Source organism: Hyaloscypha bicolor (assembly GCF_002865645.1).
Source record: "Hyaloscypha bicolor E unplaced genomic scaffold K444scaffold_126, whole genome shotgun sequence".
NCBI classification, from domain to species: domain Eukaryota; kingdom Fungi; phylum Ascomycota; class Leotiomycetes; order Helotiales; family Hyaloscyphaceae; genus Hyaloscypha; species Hyaloscypha bicolor.
Window position 1 is genome coordinate 708581 of NW_020194628.1, and position 15262 is coordinate 723842.

Genomic DNA, 15262 nt, shown 5'->3' on the forward strand with positions numbered 1-15262 from the left:
GTCGTCTCTTATTTAGTCTCTTTCGAGCTCTTCTCCGTTACTGGTTCGTGTTTCCGCCCCTCGAGTTCCTCTTCAGCTTCTTCGGCAATATCTTCTTCGCTCTCTTCTTCATTCAACCGAGTAAGATCATCGCTGATTTCTTCGGTCTCGGTAAGATGGCCTTCGGGCTCCGTGGCTCGCTTGTCTGCTGCGTCACCACCGCTCATCTGCCACTCCATCAATTTGGAGAAAGCAGAATCTGGATTGCTGGAGAGCGCGGGGTATGTGCCCGTCTCAGCAACCTTTCCATCATTTCCAAGCACGATAATGTGATCTGATCTCTTGATTGTCGATAGTCGATGGGCGATAGAGATGGTGGTGTTGTGTCCCTTGAGCAAAGCGGCCAATGCCGAGTTCACCAACGTCTCGGATTCTGCATCCAAGGCCGATGTTGCCTCATCGAGAATCAGGATATCTGGATTCTTGAGCAGTGCTCTGGCGATGGCAATTCTCTGCTTCTGGCCACCAGATAATTGAGCCCCTCGTGCACCAACAGAAGTATCAAGACCGTCCGGGAAGTCGCTGATGAATTGACAGTTGGCTTTCCGTGCTGCAGCAATGATTTCAGACCTGGTAGCATGAGGCTTGCCATATGCGATGTTCTCCGCAATAGAACCAGACATCAGAACTGGCTCTTGACCAACCATACCAATTCGACGACGCAGAGACTTGCCATTCATCTTTGAGATGTCAACACCGTTGATGGAAATCGTTCCCTCCGTTGGATTATAGAATCTCAGTAACAGTGATCCAATGGTGGATTTCCCGCCACCACTTGGCCCAACGATGGCAACATTAGTTCCTGATGGGATTTCGAAGTCGAGACCTTCGAATATATTGACAGCAGGTCGTGTCGGATACGCGAACGAGACGTTCGAAAATTTGATTGGTCCTTGTGCAGATTTGACCCTGGTGCCAAGGGTAGCTGGAATAGTCGGCTTTCGGTCTTGCAGCTCGAAGAGACGGCTTGCTGCTCCCACTCCTTTCATGAGCTCAGAGTAGAAGCTGGAGAGACCAAACAGACTCGACCCAGCGTAAGCCGTGTACATCAGGAAGGATGTCAGATCTCCGATGCTGATGACTCCGCTCTTGACCATTGATCCGCCTGAATATAGCAAGGCGAGGATCGTCATATTACCAAAGAATCCAGAGGAACTGAAGAAAGTGGCACTGATGATAGCTTCCCTCTTCCCCAATGCGAAAATCTTCTTGATCTGGTGGTTGTATCGTCCGACTTCTTGAATTTCGCCAGCAAAGGCTTGACTTGTCCGAACATTGCCAAGCCTTTCCTCCGCAATCTTGGTTAACGTCCCGAGATTCCGTTGGATCTTTCGACTCAGGTTCCGTATCATTCGTCCATAAAAGAAAGCTCCAATGGCGACAGGCGGGAACATTAAGCACAGAATGCTTGTGAGCTTCAGGCTGACCCACGCCATGGCTGCAAATCCAGCTCCACCACTCACGAGAGCTCTCAACCCATCTGACAGGTTTTGTGTGATACTTTTTCCAACAATGACTGTATCCGAACTTAGCCGGGATATGAGGTCTCCAACTCGATTCGCATCGAAGAATTCCGCATTCTGTACATATGTCCTCCGGTATAATTGTGATCGAAGTCTAGCCACAATCCGTTCTCCCACTATCCGCAAAATGATGATCCGTCCATAATTGGCCGCAGCTCCCATGGTCAATACAGCACCGAGAGCAATATAAAACTGGCTGATTTCCAGGCCGAATAACTTATTGCCCTCAGCCGGGTCCTTAGTCGCAAGATCCAGGATCTTTCCAATCGAAAACGGTATCGACATCGTAATAGAAGACGAAATTAACAAGAAAGCAAAAGCCAATGCCAGCCATCTAGCCTCAGGCCTCGCAATCTTGATCAGCCTCCATATCTCCCCAAACCCAGCTGAGTTCCCTTGTGCCTTTGAGCTCTGCAATCGAGCGCTGAGATTAACCTGTGCTGCTTTCGAAGCTTTCTCGCTCCTTGCGAACCCGCCATGCTCATCGATATGATCCTCCTCTTCCTCTTCCCGCCTCGCTTTCTCCTTCTCAATCAGATCCTGCCGATCTGTATCCTTCGGTGTTTCTCGTAGATGCGAAGTGCTATTAAATGGTCGTAATTGCGCAATTGCTGGCCGCCATGGCGATGATAGGCCCGTTCTGGAGTGGGAGAGAAGCTTGCTGGTAAGCGGCTGAGGAGTCGCTGGCTTGGGAGGAGTCTGGAAATTCGCATTGAACCGCTTTGAGACTTTAGCAGGTCCCGTAGAAGACCATTGCGTCGCAGCAGTGGTAGGACTCGTCCTCGAGAGCTGTTTCGAAGCTACATCGTAGATCGAGGCTCCCCATCCCGGTCCTCTCAACAGTAAAGCCCGTCGCATTGCGGCGGACATGTGTGCAAGGATTGGATCAAGACCGCTGATATCATCGCATGAGAGCAGAGTCGTAGCGCTGTCTGACGTCCATGGTCGTGTTGAAGGTGAGTGAATTAAACTGGAGAGAAGAAGATCTTCAAAAGTCACCACCAACATGATCTAGCTTCCGTCATCGCTGCTTTTATGCACTTGTCGCATAAAGTTGTGCATGTGTTTATGCCTGGTGGGGTAAAAATCGAAGCTCCTCGCGTTGTAGAACATTCGACTTTGTGAGCAGACATTCTTTCTGGAACAACGTCCACACTTCCACCAAAACCTTGCTACAACAACCTGGAGCCAAGGTTCTCGAGATGCCTGTTGACTACAGCAAATGGGTAAATGAGCCCCTTGAGATCCAGAATTAATTTCCTTCCAACCCTCCCTCCCCCAACCAGGCTGAACCTCAAGGCTGACGATCCCAGGACGCGCTCGAGCTGAGCGACGACTCCGACATCGAAGTCCATCCCAACGTCGACAAACGCTCCTTCATCCGCGCCAAGCAGAACCAGATCCACCAGCAGCGATTCGAACGCAAGAACCAAATCGAGACGTACAAGTACGAGCGGATAGTCAACGATGGCCTGCTCCGACGGATCAGCGGCCTGCTTTCTACTTTAGAGTCGCATAAAGCCGAGGCAGAGACTCGCAAGCCAGAGGAGATATTCATGCAGACGTTTATGGAGACTATCAGGGATGCGGGTGAGGATGCACCGCCGCCTCCGCCAGCTGGCGTCCATACGCAGGAAAAAGAACAGCCTACATATTCGAAGATGATGGCTGCGTTGGTAGACCAAGTTCAAGCAAAGATCAAGGAAAATAAGTCAGATGGTAGCTTCGACGCATATGCCACCGAAGTTAAGAGCCACCTTACGAAGGTCCAGGATCTACAAAAGCAACTGTTAGAGGAATTGAACAAGCTAGAGAAGGAAGAGGGTAGAAAGATCACGAGCGAGAGCATACACACAGGCTTCGACAGCTCTTTCGTCGCCAAATCCGACCATAAGCCAGCACCGAAAACAACAACCAAGAAGGAGACGGTCCAAGCAGTTGAAGTACTGAACCCGCATGCTCTCGCTTCTCAACATGGGCACGACCCAGCTCAGTCTTCTGGCGCGGATGCAGATGTCGATGAACCTTTACCTCTCGAGGACGATGACGAAGCCGAGGTCGAAGCCTCGGAGCTTGGAAAGCAATTTGCGTTGATCAAGATGGGCGATTATAGGGCGTGCTTGCAATTCATCTCCGAACATCCGCAAGTCATGGCTGAGAGGGAGACAGATGGTCTGTTGGTTATGGCGTTCAACGCAGCTATCGGCCACATGGATGACTTTTCACGGCAATGCGTCCACCAGGCTCTTCTTCTTCAATATTGCAGGGCATTAGGACGAGATGGTGTTGGTCTGTTCTTTAAGCGTATTACCACACAGGGACACCAAGCACAAAAAGTCTTCTTCGACGATGTTCAGTCTACTTATCAGCGTATCAAGTCAAGAGCTAAGGAGATTGAGAAGCAGAGAGCTCAGGAGGAAGCAGATGGTTCCGGTGGAGTTGAGCAGATCCAACTGCATGCCGTTGATCCTGGTACTACGATCAATATCAAGATCCCACCCAAAACCAGTGAAGACCCTGTTGAGATTGAGGCGAGAAAATTGTTTGACGCTTTCCCGCCTGGACTGCAGAGGGCTTTGGAGAGTGGAAGTCTGGATGAGGTTAATAAGGTATTGGGTAAGATGAGTGTTGAGGAAGCTGAGGAGGTGGTTGGTCAGCTGGGAGAGGTATGTTTACATTATCCCCTTTCGCAATCCCAAATGCTAACATGACGATAGGGTGGCATGCTGTCTCTTGAAGAGCAAATCATTGATGCTACGACAGAGGAAGGCCAGAAGGCCTTGAAGGAATTTGAGGAACAGGAGAGAGCTGCTGCGGCGGAGAATGCCAAACTCTCGGAGAAATATGCTGATGATCCTGAATGACGGATTTATTCTGGAAGGACGATTTGACGGCAGAAACGTGACTGCATGAAGCACGGTCGTTAGCGATTCTAGATTTCAAGTCATAAAAGGCAATCACATCCACAATCACACAAATTGAGAGTCTCGATATGTGCCGTGTATTTTCAACGCCCCATTGCCCAACCATAATTAGGCAGGCCGTAAGAACAGATACAACCAGCAATGCACGCATTCATTTTACAAGATCAGCCTCCACGGGCGCCCAAGTCATCAATCTCATCTCAAAATGACATTTAATAACCCGTAGCACCCGGCGCCTTTTCGTCCTTCCTCAAGTTCATCAACAACTCCCTAAACTTCGCCTTATCACTCCCCGTCGCACCACCTTTCGCACCCTTCCCACTCAAATCGACCAACTTTGCAATACGCTCCCAGCTAGTTCCACCAGCACTCGTATCCTCCCTACTCTCCAGAAACTCCTCAGCATCGCGGCGCGTCTGCGCAATCGTCTTCTCCTTCTTCGAGTTGTAGTTCTCGTAGAAGTCGTCGATGTTCTGCTGGGCGGCCTTGACGGTCTCGTTCTTCTTCTCTTGCGAGCGGGCTTCCCGGTCTTGGAGCGAGAGGTCGCGGCGCTCGCGCCATTGCTTGATGACTTCGGGCTCTTCTTCGTCGTCGGCACGGGGTGGGTAGTAGCCGGATTGGTAGGTGATGGAGCCGCCAGGTGCTACGCCCTGTGCATTCGATCAAGTCAGCCACCTGTCTCTCCCTCTAATCTTTCTCCCCCCTCAACCCATCATCCCGTAGACAATGAGAACGGAAGGAAGCAAAGAACATACCTCATTCCGCGAGTCAATAGCAGGAAACGAGCTCTCGAACTCCGTAACCTCCTCACCACCACCTCCTCCACCCAGCAAATCATCATCTCCATCCTCCACAAACGCGGCGTTATCACGTCCGGTCGCGAATTGGTCAGCGTCGTCACCTAGCAGTGCTTTCTCGCGAGTGAGGAAGTCATCTCCGTCAAAAGCTGCGGCTTCGGTTTGTGCTGTTGAGCGTCAGCCTTGAGCTGGGAAGATGACCTGCTGTCTTGTGAACGCGAAGGATGAACGGTGAGAAAAGGATGAGGAAGGAAAGGGGAGAGACGAACCACCAGAGTCAAACTCCTCCAGCGAGGGGAATCGGTCTGCCATCTTGATTGTGATGGGTTGTTGGAGTTATCGCAAGGTGGTTGCTTTGATAATGGTTTAGAAAGTCAATCAATATCTAGACAGGCAAGCGCGACGGCGTTTGCCGTGATCGGCCGCTATCCTTTTAGGGTATAGCGTATTTAGCCCCTTTCATTGGAATTCCAGGAGCAAACGACTTCATCGCGGCCTCAATATCCTCTAAAAAGGAATGGGAAAGTTCTCCCGGCTTGAGAAGGACATGCATTAACTTTTTGTTTGGTAATAAGAGCAACTGCGTGCAATCTAGCTATCACAGCACTACCCAGATGACTGGATTGTGCTCATGAATTTAATTGCACGTGACTGCAATATTAAATTCTCGGGTTTGTGGCTGCAAAATGGGCACTGCAAGGCTGGGGAGGGCCAATTAGTATTTTCTTAGTTCGTCGAATGTTTATATGCAAACAAATGGCTATGCAAACGTTGCATCAGTTCAGTTTGTGTGGGAAGTCCTTCGCAAACCGGACAAGTTTAGGAGAGCAGGCTTGTTCAAGGCTTTGGGATAATAACAAAGCGGCTTCTATCTCGAAAGTCCTCTCTACTTCCAATCAAAAGATGATGTAAGGATTTGGTTTATCTTGAAAGCTTTCTGTTTGATCTAAGAAAATTGCGATTTGGGATCATTCTTGGCCGGTTAGTGGCAAAACAGGTTCATTGAGACACAGTCTCGGGAGGTCTGAGCCTTTTGTTCTGAATAGTGTATGGTCAGTGCAAAGGTTGCCCCTGCTTTGTCATTTGAAGTTCCTCAAATTGCGAGGAATTACACAAGCTTAATCGTTTGCTCCTCTCGTCTGCCATCCTTCATCATTTCTCTTGCATTCCCAGCCATGAACTCCTCTATAACGCATACCCTATAAAGGTGTAACGTGATCCCTTGTCCTGCCGATGCAGCACGAGGGGAAATTTGGATCCAGAGGCCTCAAATAGATGTCACCTACTTCAGCATTTTTGGGCACAAAGGATTTGTGCCCAGCAGTTGTCACGATAAATGAGTACCATTCCAGCGAAATGGAGTCTATATCGTCTACAAAGTCTTTGATTCATTGGAATGCGGGCACTTGATGACCGCAATGCCGTGTAAAATGTCGATTATTGCATTGGTGTTAAACTCGTGCCCCCGAGGACTCTGTTCGTTTATGAAGTCAACTTTCCGGTCTGGAAACCACAGTACGAGTTGTAACTCCATTGTTTCCTCTGTTGGGATTGCGGAAGGAATTCTGTTAGCAGTTGTGGCAAGCCTCAATTGGTCAATGGTAGCCCCTGAGAAGCAACATAGCAGGGTCCTTGCAGCTCACAATGCTATTGCAGGATTTGGGTCATCACCAAAGTTGGTCCTAACTAGTTTAGTAACTCCAAGCAAGAACAGTGACCTGCGATTAGGTGCCGTCCAGTCCGACACCCCTAGGTAATGGGAGAGTCAGCAGTTGCTCGATTAAGATTGTTCCGGTGGAGGAGGTTGTTTTAGGAGAAAATCATGAAACAGTCAGAAATGGGCAAAAAAATTTGCTCCTCCAACACCTATATGATGGGTGAGACTCTGGATCAAGCAGCTCCGATTGTGATGTCAATCTTGGACCAAACCGTTCTAATGATCGTAGATTGCCATCTTCGGAGATTACAGCTCTTGTAGCAGAGGTAAAAAAGGCGGGTTTGCTTTTTGAGTAGTCTAGTATTATAGACATCAAGGTTAGCGAGAGCGAGCCTGACCCGAACATAACATCTCTTGTGACTAAACATCTGCAATGACCATGAATGTTTAAAATTAGCGACGCGTCTGCTTTCCGGTCTTTGGCCGGTCCGCAGAGCTTCACCACGAAGTTTGGCATCTCTAGTCTTCTGATATTATAGTCTCTCACGAGTTCAATGGAGTATATATCGCTCAAAACAGAATACGAGTTTGTGCCAGATGCTCTTTGCACAAGGGGGAGGTGGGAGTGGATTTATACATTGATATTCTGGGCTGGGATAACATTGGAGTTGCGCTGAGTTTTCTCTGAGCCCGCACCGAACACGAAAACCAACTAGATCATGTGGAGGAAGACCGTGGGTGTCATTTGGCATAGCGTGTGTATGACTAATTCCGGAAACTTTCCCCTGAAACCCAATATCACTGAAGCTTTCTTTCAGCGCACCCCTTCGTACTTGCACCATTTCCATTAACCAACAATTCATCGTCTAGATTTTGATAGCATCTACCAATATCTCCCAACTTAGGCCGCTTTTCTGCCCTATCTCACCCGCTAAAAATCCGTCCACCTCTTCAACCAAAGAATTTCCACGAGTACTCCATTCATTTTCTGTACCATGAAGCAGCCACGATCTCTTCGCCATCCACTTGTGAAGGCCCTTGCTACTAGCTGCTTCGAATAGGAGACGTCGCCAATCAATATCAGAAGCTGATAAGACCAACTTGATAGATTGCGTGAGTGAGATCGTTCTGGATGGAGGTGAGGGCTCCACGAGAGGAGATCTGGATGAGAGATATGATATGAAATTCTGGCGGTCGATTTGGAGGACTGGAGACGCTTGGAGAAAGGCAGAAGAAAAGGAAACGACGTCCGGGGGTCTGGGAGCGTCTATTTCAACCGGTTCGATGGCTAAAAAGCGTGGAAAACCGACTGCAAATTGAAGAGGGAGAAGTCTAGCAAAACCCCAGTCGATTATCCTATGTAGACACTGGTCAGCCTATGCCGGCTGCAACGTATAGGAACCGTCGAATTTGAACGGCGAGAAAGATATACCCTTTGATGTTATATTCGCTGTCGACGATAATGTTCTGTGGGGCCAAGTCTTCGTGCGAGATCAAGAACGGAGAGTTTTCAAGATCAGGATGAACGACTCTCGACACCAGTGCTCGCTGGATGAAACAATCTCGAAGTTGTAACTCAGGCATCTGACCAATGCTAACGCGAACGATCTTACGGTCGATGAACTCAACCAGATATTTGCTGGCGGAGGTTCCAGTACCTATTAAAACGGGTAAGCTGATGCATCAAAGAGAAGGGGCGCCATTCATACGCAATTCCTTTGTGCAGTCTGCTAATTCCAATATTATGTCTACCATTTGACGGATAATCTTATTTCGGCTTTCTCTCTGTGGAGGGATGGTATCTGACCATTCTAGTTGTGTCCCTTCGAACCAACTCAATACGAGGTACGGGAATCCAATAGGATTATCAAACCCGGAATTATAACCTAACAACCTCGGCGACCTGGAGAACCCGCTCGTTTGTAAACGCTTCAAGATAGACACCTCCGTCTCCACGAAGTTCGTGATGGATTCTGGCGGTAGATGGCTTGCATGCACGGGTATACGCACAGCCCAGGTGGCGGCGTCAGGAAACTGAACGGCATAAATGACACACTCTTTGCCAGCGAGCGGACGGTCTGCCGTGCCGAGACAGAAAGAGGCCGCGGTCCCATCATTCCGAAGACCAGTGACAATACTAGGTATATTCCCTGGATGAAAGCCCTCAACGAAGGGCGCCATAACAGGGTTGATGAGGCTGGGAGGTTTAGTGGAGTTGCCTGGCGATATGGGGAACTAAAACGATCTCCCCCCCAAGTGTTGATTAGGGGTGTCGATCACCAGGATTAGGGGTGTCGATTGGGGACCAGACTGGCCACTAACCCAAAGTACGAAGGCGGGCGGCATTAAAAATCGTCCATCCGCTAAAAAGCGAGGAACACCAAGATCGCTACCTTTGGAAAATTACACCAAATCTCAATGCAACCCCTAAAACTCTTTAAAACAGCTTTGTGAGGTAGGACAGAAGCCTATCTAACTTTTATGGAATTTTCTCAATAATAGTCGGTTCGTCCTCCTTTGCTCGCTTCGCTCCCAGTCGGGGAAAGCAAGTGTCCCGCGAAACCAAGTGTCCCATCGGAGAAAACCGAACCTAGTAAAAACACGCCTAAAAACGCGACTTTCTATTACGCATTTGGCCTCCTTTGTTATAATTAACATCCTGTATTCCATCAAATATATCTGGAACTCCTCTTATTAATTCCTCCCGTATTAGGTAGTCCTCTCTTAATTATTATTATTACCCGTATGAAACCAAGCCTAATTATAATCGAGTATTTAATACCGTATGCCTCTGGGCTATCGAGAACCCTATAGAAACCTCAGTATTACCTGCCAGGATATACCATATTAAGGAAGAGGCATTACGAAAAGCGATATTACGATCTAAGAAGAAGGAAAGAAATACGAATAGTATGTATAATAGATATAGAGGGAATAATATGATCCTGAATAAGGTATAAGAAGAAGTAATTAAATAATATTACTATAAGTAATAGGAGCTAGGGCTTGGTGCCATATATAATATAGTACTTTCTACTATTACTTACTTATGCTCGGTATATCTCTTACTTATATATCTAGTAATTTTGACTAATATATTATTAGAAATAGTACTTTCCTTAGTAGGCTCCTTTAAGATAATAGTTTACGGGCTAGTTATATAATTACAAAATACTTTATATAATCGAAACCAAGCTAATTACGTATATATGACTCTATTTCCATACCGAAACAGAGATTAAAAAATGGTTTAATAACTACTATATAGTACTTTGAAAGTATAAGATTATAAAGGCCAAGAATGTTATTAATATAGACAAATCGGGAGCTTATATTAGGTATCCAGGAGAAGAGTATATTATTATTCTAGTAAAGGTTAAGAAGATATATATATTAAGCCCTGAGAATCGAAAGTCTATAATAGTAATTAAGGCTATTTATATAGACGGTAGTAACTCTTCTCCCCCTTTTATTATTATTCTAGGCCAAAGAATTATAGAAAATTGAATTATACTTGAGCTTATTAGGAAGAAGTAAATAGCTACTACCCTAACTAGATATACTAATAATAAGATAGCCTTATTATACCTTAATTATTTGATTTTTTACGTTTATACTAGCCCAAATAAGCTATAGAAAATCCTTCTTCTCGATAGCTATAAGTTTCATAAGACGGACGAATTCTAATTAAAGGCAGTACTTAATAATATTTACTTATATTATTATTATTCTTATCTAATATATGCTTTATAACTACTTGATATTAGTATTTTTCGCTTCTGGAAGTATTACTATAAGCTAGTAATTTAGTTAGTTCTTTATAGCCTCGATTTTAAATACTTTATTATCTTTTTCTTTAGAGATTTAATATTAATTCGTAAATAAACGTTTAAATATTATATGATTATTAATTCCTTTAAAGATTCTGGTATATAGCCTATAAGTTATAAGGCCGGAATTAAGAAAGTCTGGTCTTATAATAAAAAGAAGAGATCTATTAATAAAGTTAATAAAGAGAATAGCGAGCTCCTACTATTATTTCCTTCTCGTCTTTTGGATATATAAGATACTGCCATACGAGTTTATAAGTTTAGTAATCGAGATCTTATAAAGTTCTCAGATAACTTATACTCGATTTTCAAAAAAAATAATAAAGAATATTAATATTAAACTCTAAAAGGCTTATTTAATATCCCTGAAGTATAGTTACTTATAAGCTAAACTTCTAGCTAAGAGTAAACGCAAGAATAACTCTAGAAGAAGTATTTATAAAAGAGGGAGTACTCTATTAATTAATGAGCTCCGAGCTAATATTAAGGCAAGGAATATAAAAGAGATATCTGAGAAGCTTTATAAGGCTAAGGAGAAGCTTATTCAGGCGAAGAATAAGGTAGTAAAGAACTTGACTATGCTCGGTATATAATCCCGGAAGGATAATAGGGCAAGATTCCTTTGACTTAAAGACTATAATTAATAAAATAAGCTTCCCCTGATTCAGGATCTTGTTCCTATTTGCGAGCCTAATAAAGCTCCTACTATAGCAGAGCAGTTATTATTAACGGACGAGGGATATCCAGGGCTTCTTTAAGTAATTAGGGAGCTAGAGGTACTAGTATCCCCTAATATTAAGGATACTAAGGATAAAGAAGGTTTAGATAACGAGATTATGATTTTAATACAGGGTAATAGTACTAAGCGAGAGATTATTATACCAGATTACCGGGATTTAAGCCCTCTACTTCCTATATATAACGAATCGGATATAGAGAGCTATATAGAATTAATTAATTTAATTCAGAGAAATGCAGATTTTGTATTATTAGAATAGTTATAGAAATAGATATATTAAGTGAAAAAAAAAATCCAATTGGATTGCTAAGGTACAAGAGTTTTGGTGGGGTTATAGGCTAAATTAATATACCCGGTAAATGCCGATAGGACACTTGGTTTTGCGGGACACTTGCTTTCCCCGACTGGGAGCGAAGCGAGCAAAGGAGGACGAACCGACTATTAATGAAATATAATACGGAATCACGAGAATTTTTATCCCTTCGTCCGGTGAGACATGGTCCGTACTAGCAGGGGGACCTGGCTCAGGGCGAAAACGTGATAGATAACTAATAAGTTTCTAAGTAAAGGCACGCGTTTTCGCCTTGAGCTAGGTCCCCCTGCTAGTACGGACCATGTCTCACCAGACGAAGGGATACTGCGAGAGTCAAGGTTGTGCCCGCCCTCGCTTAGCGAATTGGACGATTTTTAATGCTGCCCGCCTTCGTAGAGGCGCTCGGATGAATACCAAAACTCTGGCTTTTCCTTTAATTTGATTCAATTTTATTAGGAATTAATATAATTTAATACTTGTTTTATTTTCTTACAGCGCTAATTAAGAGCTATTTAAATATTTTTTTAAAGTAAAGTTTGGAATAGTAATGGCTCTTTAAATTAAAGACATTAAAAATTTCACATTTTATAGCTTAAAGATAAGCTTAAGAAAGCCTAGAAATTTAGCGAATAAGTCCCTAAAACCAGATATAAGAGCCCTGTCCGTTGCGCTGCGGCCAGGTGCGGACCTCGCTAACAGATTTTCTCCCAGTTCTGAACTGAGATAAAGTTCTATATAATAATAAGAAGTTTAATTTCTCTTATAGACTGTTAATTGTCCCTCTATACTACAAGTATACCATATTTGTTAGAACTGCTATAAAGGTTTGGTACAGCAATTGGAATTGGAAGCGTGCGAGTTTTGGTGTTCCTTAAGTTTAGCGAGGTCCGCACCTGGCCGCAGCGCAACGGATAGGGCTCAAAAAACTAGAACTTCATTAATTAGTATATAAACTCCCTTAAATTAAAATACTATCTTAAGGAATCTTTTTATTATAAGTTAAGAAGCACGTGGTTATAATACAAAGGTTATAATATACTAGCTTATACTAATATTAAAAAATCTAACTTAAGATTTTTAAAGACCCCTACCCCAATCGACACCCCCAATAGACACCCGGGTGGGAGGAGGGGTCGTTTTAGTTTTTTCCCGTGAGGATTGGCGCGAAACAACTCGAGATATAAAAAGCGCTTGTGATGTGACCAATCACGGCTGATAATTACCTGCATCCAGTGCAAGAGGTTGCGAAGAGATCCAATGTTTGTTTCTGGAGGCTGGATCCAGAAAACCAAAAACGAAATTTCTTTAGCCAAGGATTCTCGATTCTACAGACCTGGGTAAGTTTTAAATCTTCGTCATTCTGATACGGATGGAACGTTAAAGGATGAATTAGAGATCATAGTGCAGGGGAATCTGGTGTATTTCAAATTCATGCCGCCCCTGTACTAGCAAGTTGTCATGTTATAAGCAAATACCAAGGGCCAAGACTCATTACAGCCGACTTATTGCATTCGCTTTTCTTATGTAGATCCCCGCATTTCCAAATTTAATTCCAAAGGACTTGTTCGCATCATCATAATCATCGGGCATCTCGGACTCCTCATAGAAAGCCTGTAACATCTTCTTCAGGCGAGGAGAGTCTGGATCGGTTCTTGGATTCGTTAGCCGTGTACATCCAATCCACCTCAAGGGGTTTCAACGACGAAACTCATTGGCTTACTTCGGCTCTCCGTCCATTTCGTCTTCGTTCCACAAGACTCTGTCCCATATCATTATAGCAGGTCGAGCAATATCAGTTACTACCTGCCTTACACAGACATTGGGACAGAACGATAGAACGACAGTTGACTCGTCGACCTCCAAGAACCCTTCTGGATCACTGAGAATCTTGATTCCAGATTGCTCCAGGATCGATTTGTCCAAGGAAGAGTAAACAGGGTCCTGCGCATAGCATTCGATCTCTCCAGAGCTTCCACAGTCCTTCTTGCTGAGAATATCCCGCAAGGTTAATATCAGCGCGTGCTGAGTAGCTGGCCGGACAAGTCCGCGAGAGGAATGCGGTTTTTTGGTAATAATGCGGGAGAAATTGCTACATGCGAAAGCCACAATCTTGGTGATTCCGAGCGGCAGCTGCGCAGAGGCAAGAATCGACCTTAACTGCTTGCAAGGCTCGCTAGCTTCCCACTCCTTGCAACAAGTCTTGAAGAATTCCTCAGCTTCCTCTCTAGGAAGGTTAGGATGCTTCTTAGACCGCTGGCAGAACTCTTTCGTAACTTTATCACGCACTTCTAAAAAGTGGGCGATTGGCATCGGGCAGAAACTCGCGGTGAAAGCGCCGTCGATCCTCTGAGTTAAGCCTTGTATGCTTTCATATCGGATATGGGGATCAATCCTAGGCTTTGATTAGCATTTATCGGGAACACGAATTTTGAGCTCCAACGAACTGGACCATTTCAGTTTTGGGCTCGTCTCCATCGACAACCTCTCCATTCAAGATCTTGAATTTAGAGCTGGTACCGTCCAAATTGAGCACTGAAATCTCGTCACCCGTCTTTGCTTTCAGAAGTTGCTGGTGAATATTTCGAATAGAGTCTTTCGTGAAGAATGGGACCCCTTTAGAGTACATTTCCTTGACCTTCGCGATTTTCTCCAATTCCAATGCTTCCCACTCGTTCATGGCGTCTGCCTTTCTCTTCCGCTTGCTGGAGCTTGACTGGTCCATTGTGCGTAATACCTTTGGTAGATCGTCAGCGCTGAGGACGACCTTGTGCTTGTCTTTTCTGAGGTGGGATTCCTTGATTTAGCAAAAAATGTGCGAGCGATGAGCAGCTGTAGTCTTCCACCGGCTCGGCGCTAGTTCGGGGCTGGAGCCTAAAGCTCGGGGTCAGCTGCAGCACCTTTATTTTTGTACCTTCTCTCTAAGGAATAAGTGACTTGCAATATAAGAAGCATCAACTTTACACCTAAAGACAATGTGTTCAATACTGCTCTCCGAGAAGATGTCAGAAATTGTGATCACGTGATCAATATCACACAAGTCCTCCGGGTATTTGAAGACCTTGAGATACAAATAACCGTTTAACGAGGTGAGCTGACTTATGTACTTTTGTGGCCCCAGAGATATCTCGCGGAGCCTTGCCAACTTGGATAACAAGCAATTTGCTGGGTTAGCACAGCCTTGTCCTGCGCCTGAACAAACTCCGGGGGCTTCAGTCTCCTAAGACTCTCCTTCCTCCGATTTCAGGAGGCTGTCCCTTTTGGCCTTGACAAGTCTTGAAAAGTAGTTGAACTTGAACGCTGAAATCTAGATTTTTCGAGAGAGGATAACTCTATTTGCCGTCAAACATCAAAGTAAAGAGAGCTCCAATCCATTCATCAAGAGCAGAATTGCCACAATTGCCCAAATCTATTCCTAAAACAACATGTTCTCTAGTTTACTC

The 15262-nt window shown here is 44.9% G+C and overlaps 5 protein-coding genes across 5 annotated transcripts; 1 reads left to right on the top strand and 4 right to left on the bottom strand.

Moving 5' to 3' along the window:
- Positions 1-8: 8 nt before the first annotated feature.
- On the bottom strand, positions 9-2420 carry K444DRAFT_645813 (uncharacterized protein; the record flags this gene model as incomplete). The annotated part of the gene is made up of 1 exon (XM_024885125.1): positions 9-2420. One exon carries the CDS (start codon positions 2418-2420, stop codon positions 9-11), a length of 2412 nt encoding a protein of 803 aa, XP_024731848.1.
- Positions 2421-2689: 269 nt separating this feature from the next.
- K444DRAFT_617393 (putative Hsp90 co-chaperone Cdc37) lies at positions 2690-4537 on the top strand. Its single transcript, XM_024881117.1, has 3 exons — positions 2690-2788; positions 2876-4228; positions 4280-4537. The coding sequence occupies exons 1-3, from the start codon at positions 2765-2767 to the stop codon at positions 4424-4426; spliced, it is 1524 nt and encodes a 507-aa protein (XP_024731849.1). The 5' UTR covers positions 2690-2764; the 3' UTR covers positions 4427-4537.
- A 161-nt stretch (positions 4538-4698) lies between these two features.
- Positions 4699-5595, bottom strand: K444DRAFT_538683 (uncharacterized protein; the record flags this gene model as incomplete). The annotated part of the gene is made up of 3 exons (XM_024875563.1): positions 4699-5136; positions 5242-5450; positions 5553-5595. 3 exons carry the CDS (start codon positions 5593-5595, stop codon positions 4699-4701), a joined length of 690 nt encoding a protein of 229 aa, XP_024731850.1.
- A 2009-nt stretch (positions 5596-7604) lies between these two features.
- Positions 7605-9151, bottom strand: K444DRAFT_596730 (uncharacterized protein). The gene is made up of 3 exons (XM_024878449.1): positions 8650-9151; positions 8373-8598; positions 7605-8296 (listed from the first exon to the last, which is right to left on the bottom strand). Exons 1-3 carry the CDS (start codon positions 9119-9121, stop codon positions 7807-7809), a joined length of 1188 nt encoding a protein of 395 aa, XP_024731851.1. The 5' UTR covers positions 9122-9151; the 3' UTR covers positions 7605-7806.
- A 3984-nt stretch (positions 9152-13135) lies between these two features.
- On the bottom strand, positions 13136-14634 carry K444DRAFT_617396 (uncharacterized protein). Its single transcript, XM_024881118.1, has 3 exons — positions 14267-14634; positions 13543-14214; positions 13136-13473 (listed from the first exon to the last, which is right to left on the bottom strand). The coding sequence occupies exons 1-3, from the start codon at positions 14542-14544 to the stop codon at positions 13314-13316; spliced, it is 1110 nt and encodes a 369-aa protein (XP_024731852.1). The 5' UTR covers positions 14545-14634; the 3' UTR covers positions 13136-13313.
- Between the last annotated feature and the right edge of the window lie 628 nt (positions 14635-15262).

Coding starts and splice junctions, on each gene's coding strand:
- K444DRAFT_617393 (XM_024881117.1), top strand. CDS start 2,765: ATGCCTGTTGACTACAGCAAATGG. Junction 2,789..2,875: donor CTGTTGACTACAGCAAATGG/GTAAATGAGCCC, acceptor TGACGATCCCAG/GACGCGCTCGAGCTGAGCGA. Junction 4,229..4,279: donor TGGTTGGTCAGCTGGGAGAG/GTATGTTTACAT, acceptor ACATGACGATAG/GGTGGCATGCTGTCTCTTGA.
- K444DRAFT_596730 (XM_024878449.1), bottom strand. CDS start 9,121: ATGGCGCCCTTCGTTGAGGGCTTTCATCCAGGGAATATACCTAGTATT. Junction 8,599..8,649: donor AGACTGCACAAAGGAATTGC/GTATGAATGGCG, acceptor CCGTTTTAATAG/GTACTGGAACCTCCGCCAGC. Junction 8,297..8,372: donor AGCGAATATAACATCAAAGG/GTATATCTTTCT, acceptor GTGTCTACATAG/GATAATCGACTGGGGTTTTG.
- K444DRAFT_617396 (XM_024881118.1), bottom strand. CDS start 14,544: ATGGACCAGTCAAGCTCCAGCAAGCGGAAGAGAAAGGCAGACGCCATG. Junction 14,215..14,266: donor CCCAAAACTGAAATGGTCCA/GTTCGTTGGAGC, acceptor ATCAAAGCCTAG/GATTGATCCCCATATCCGAT. Junction 13,474..13,542: donor GAAATGGACGGAGAGCCGAA/GTAAGCCAATGA, acceptor AACGAATCCAAG/AACCGATCCAGACTCTCCTC.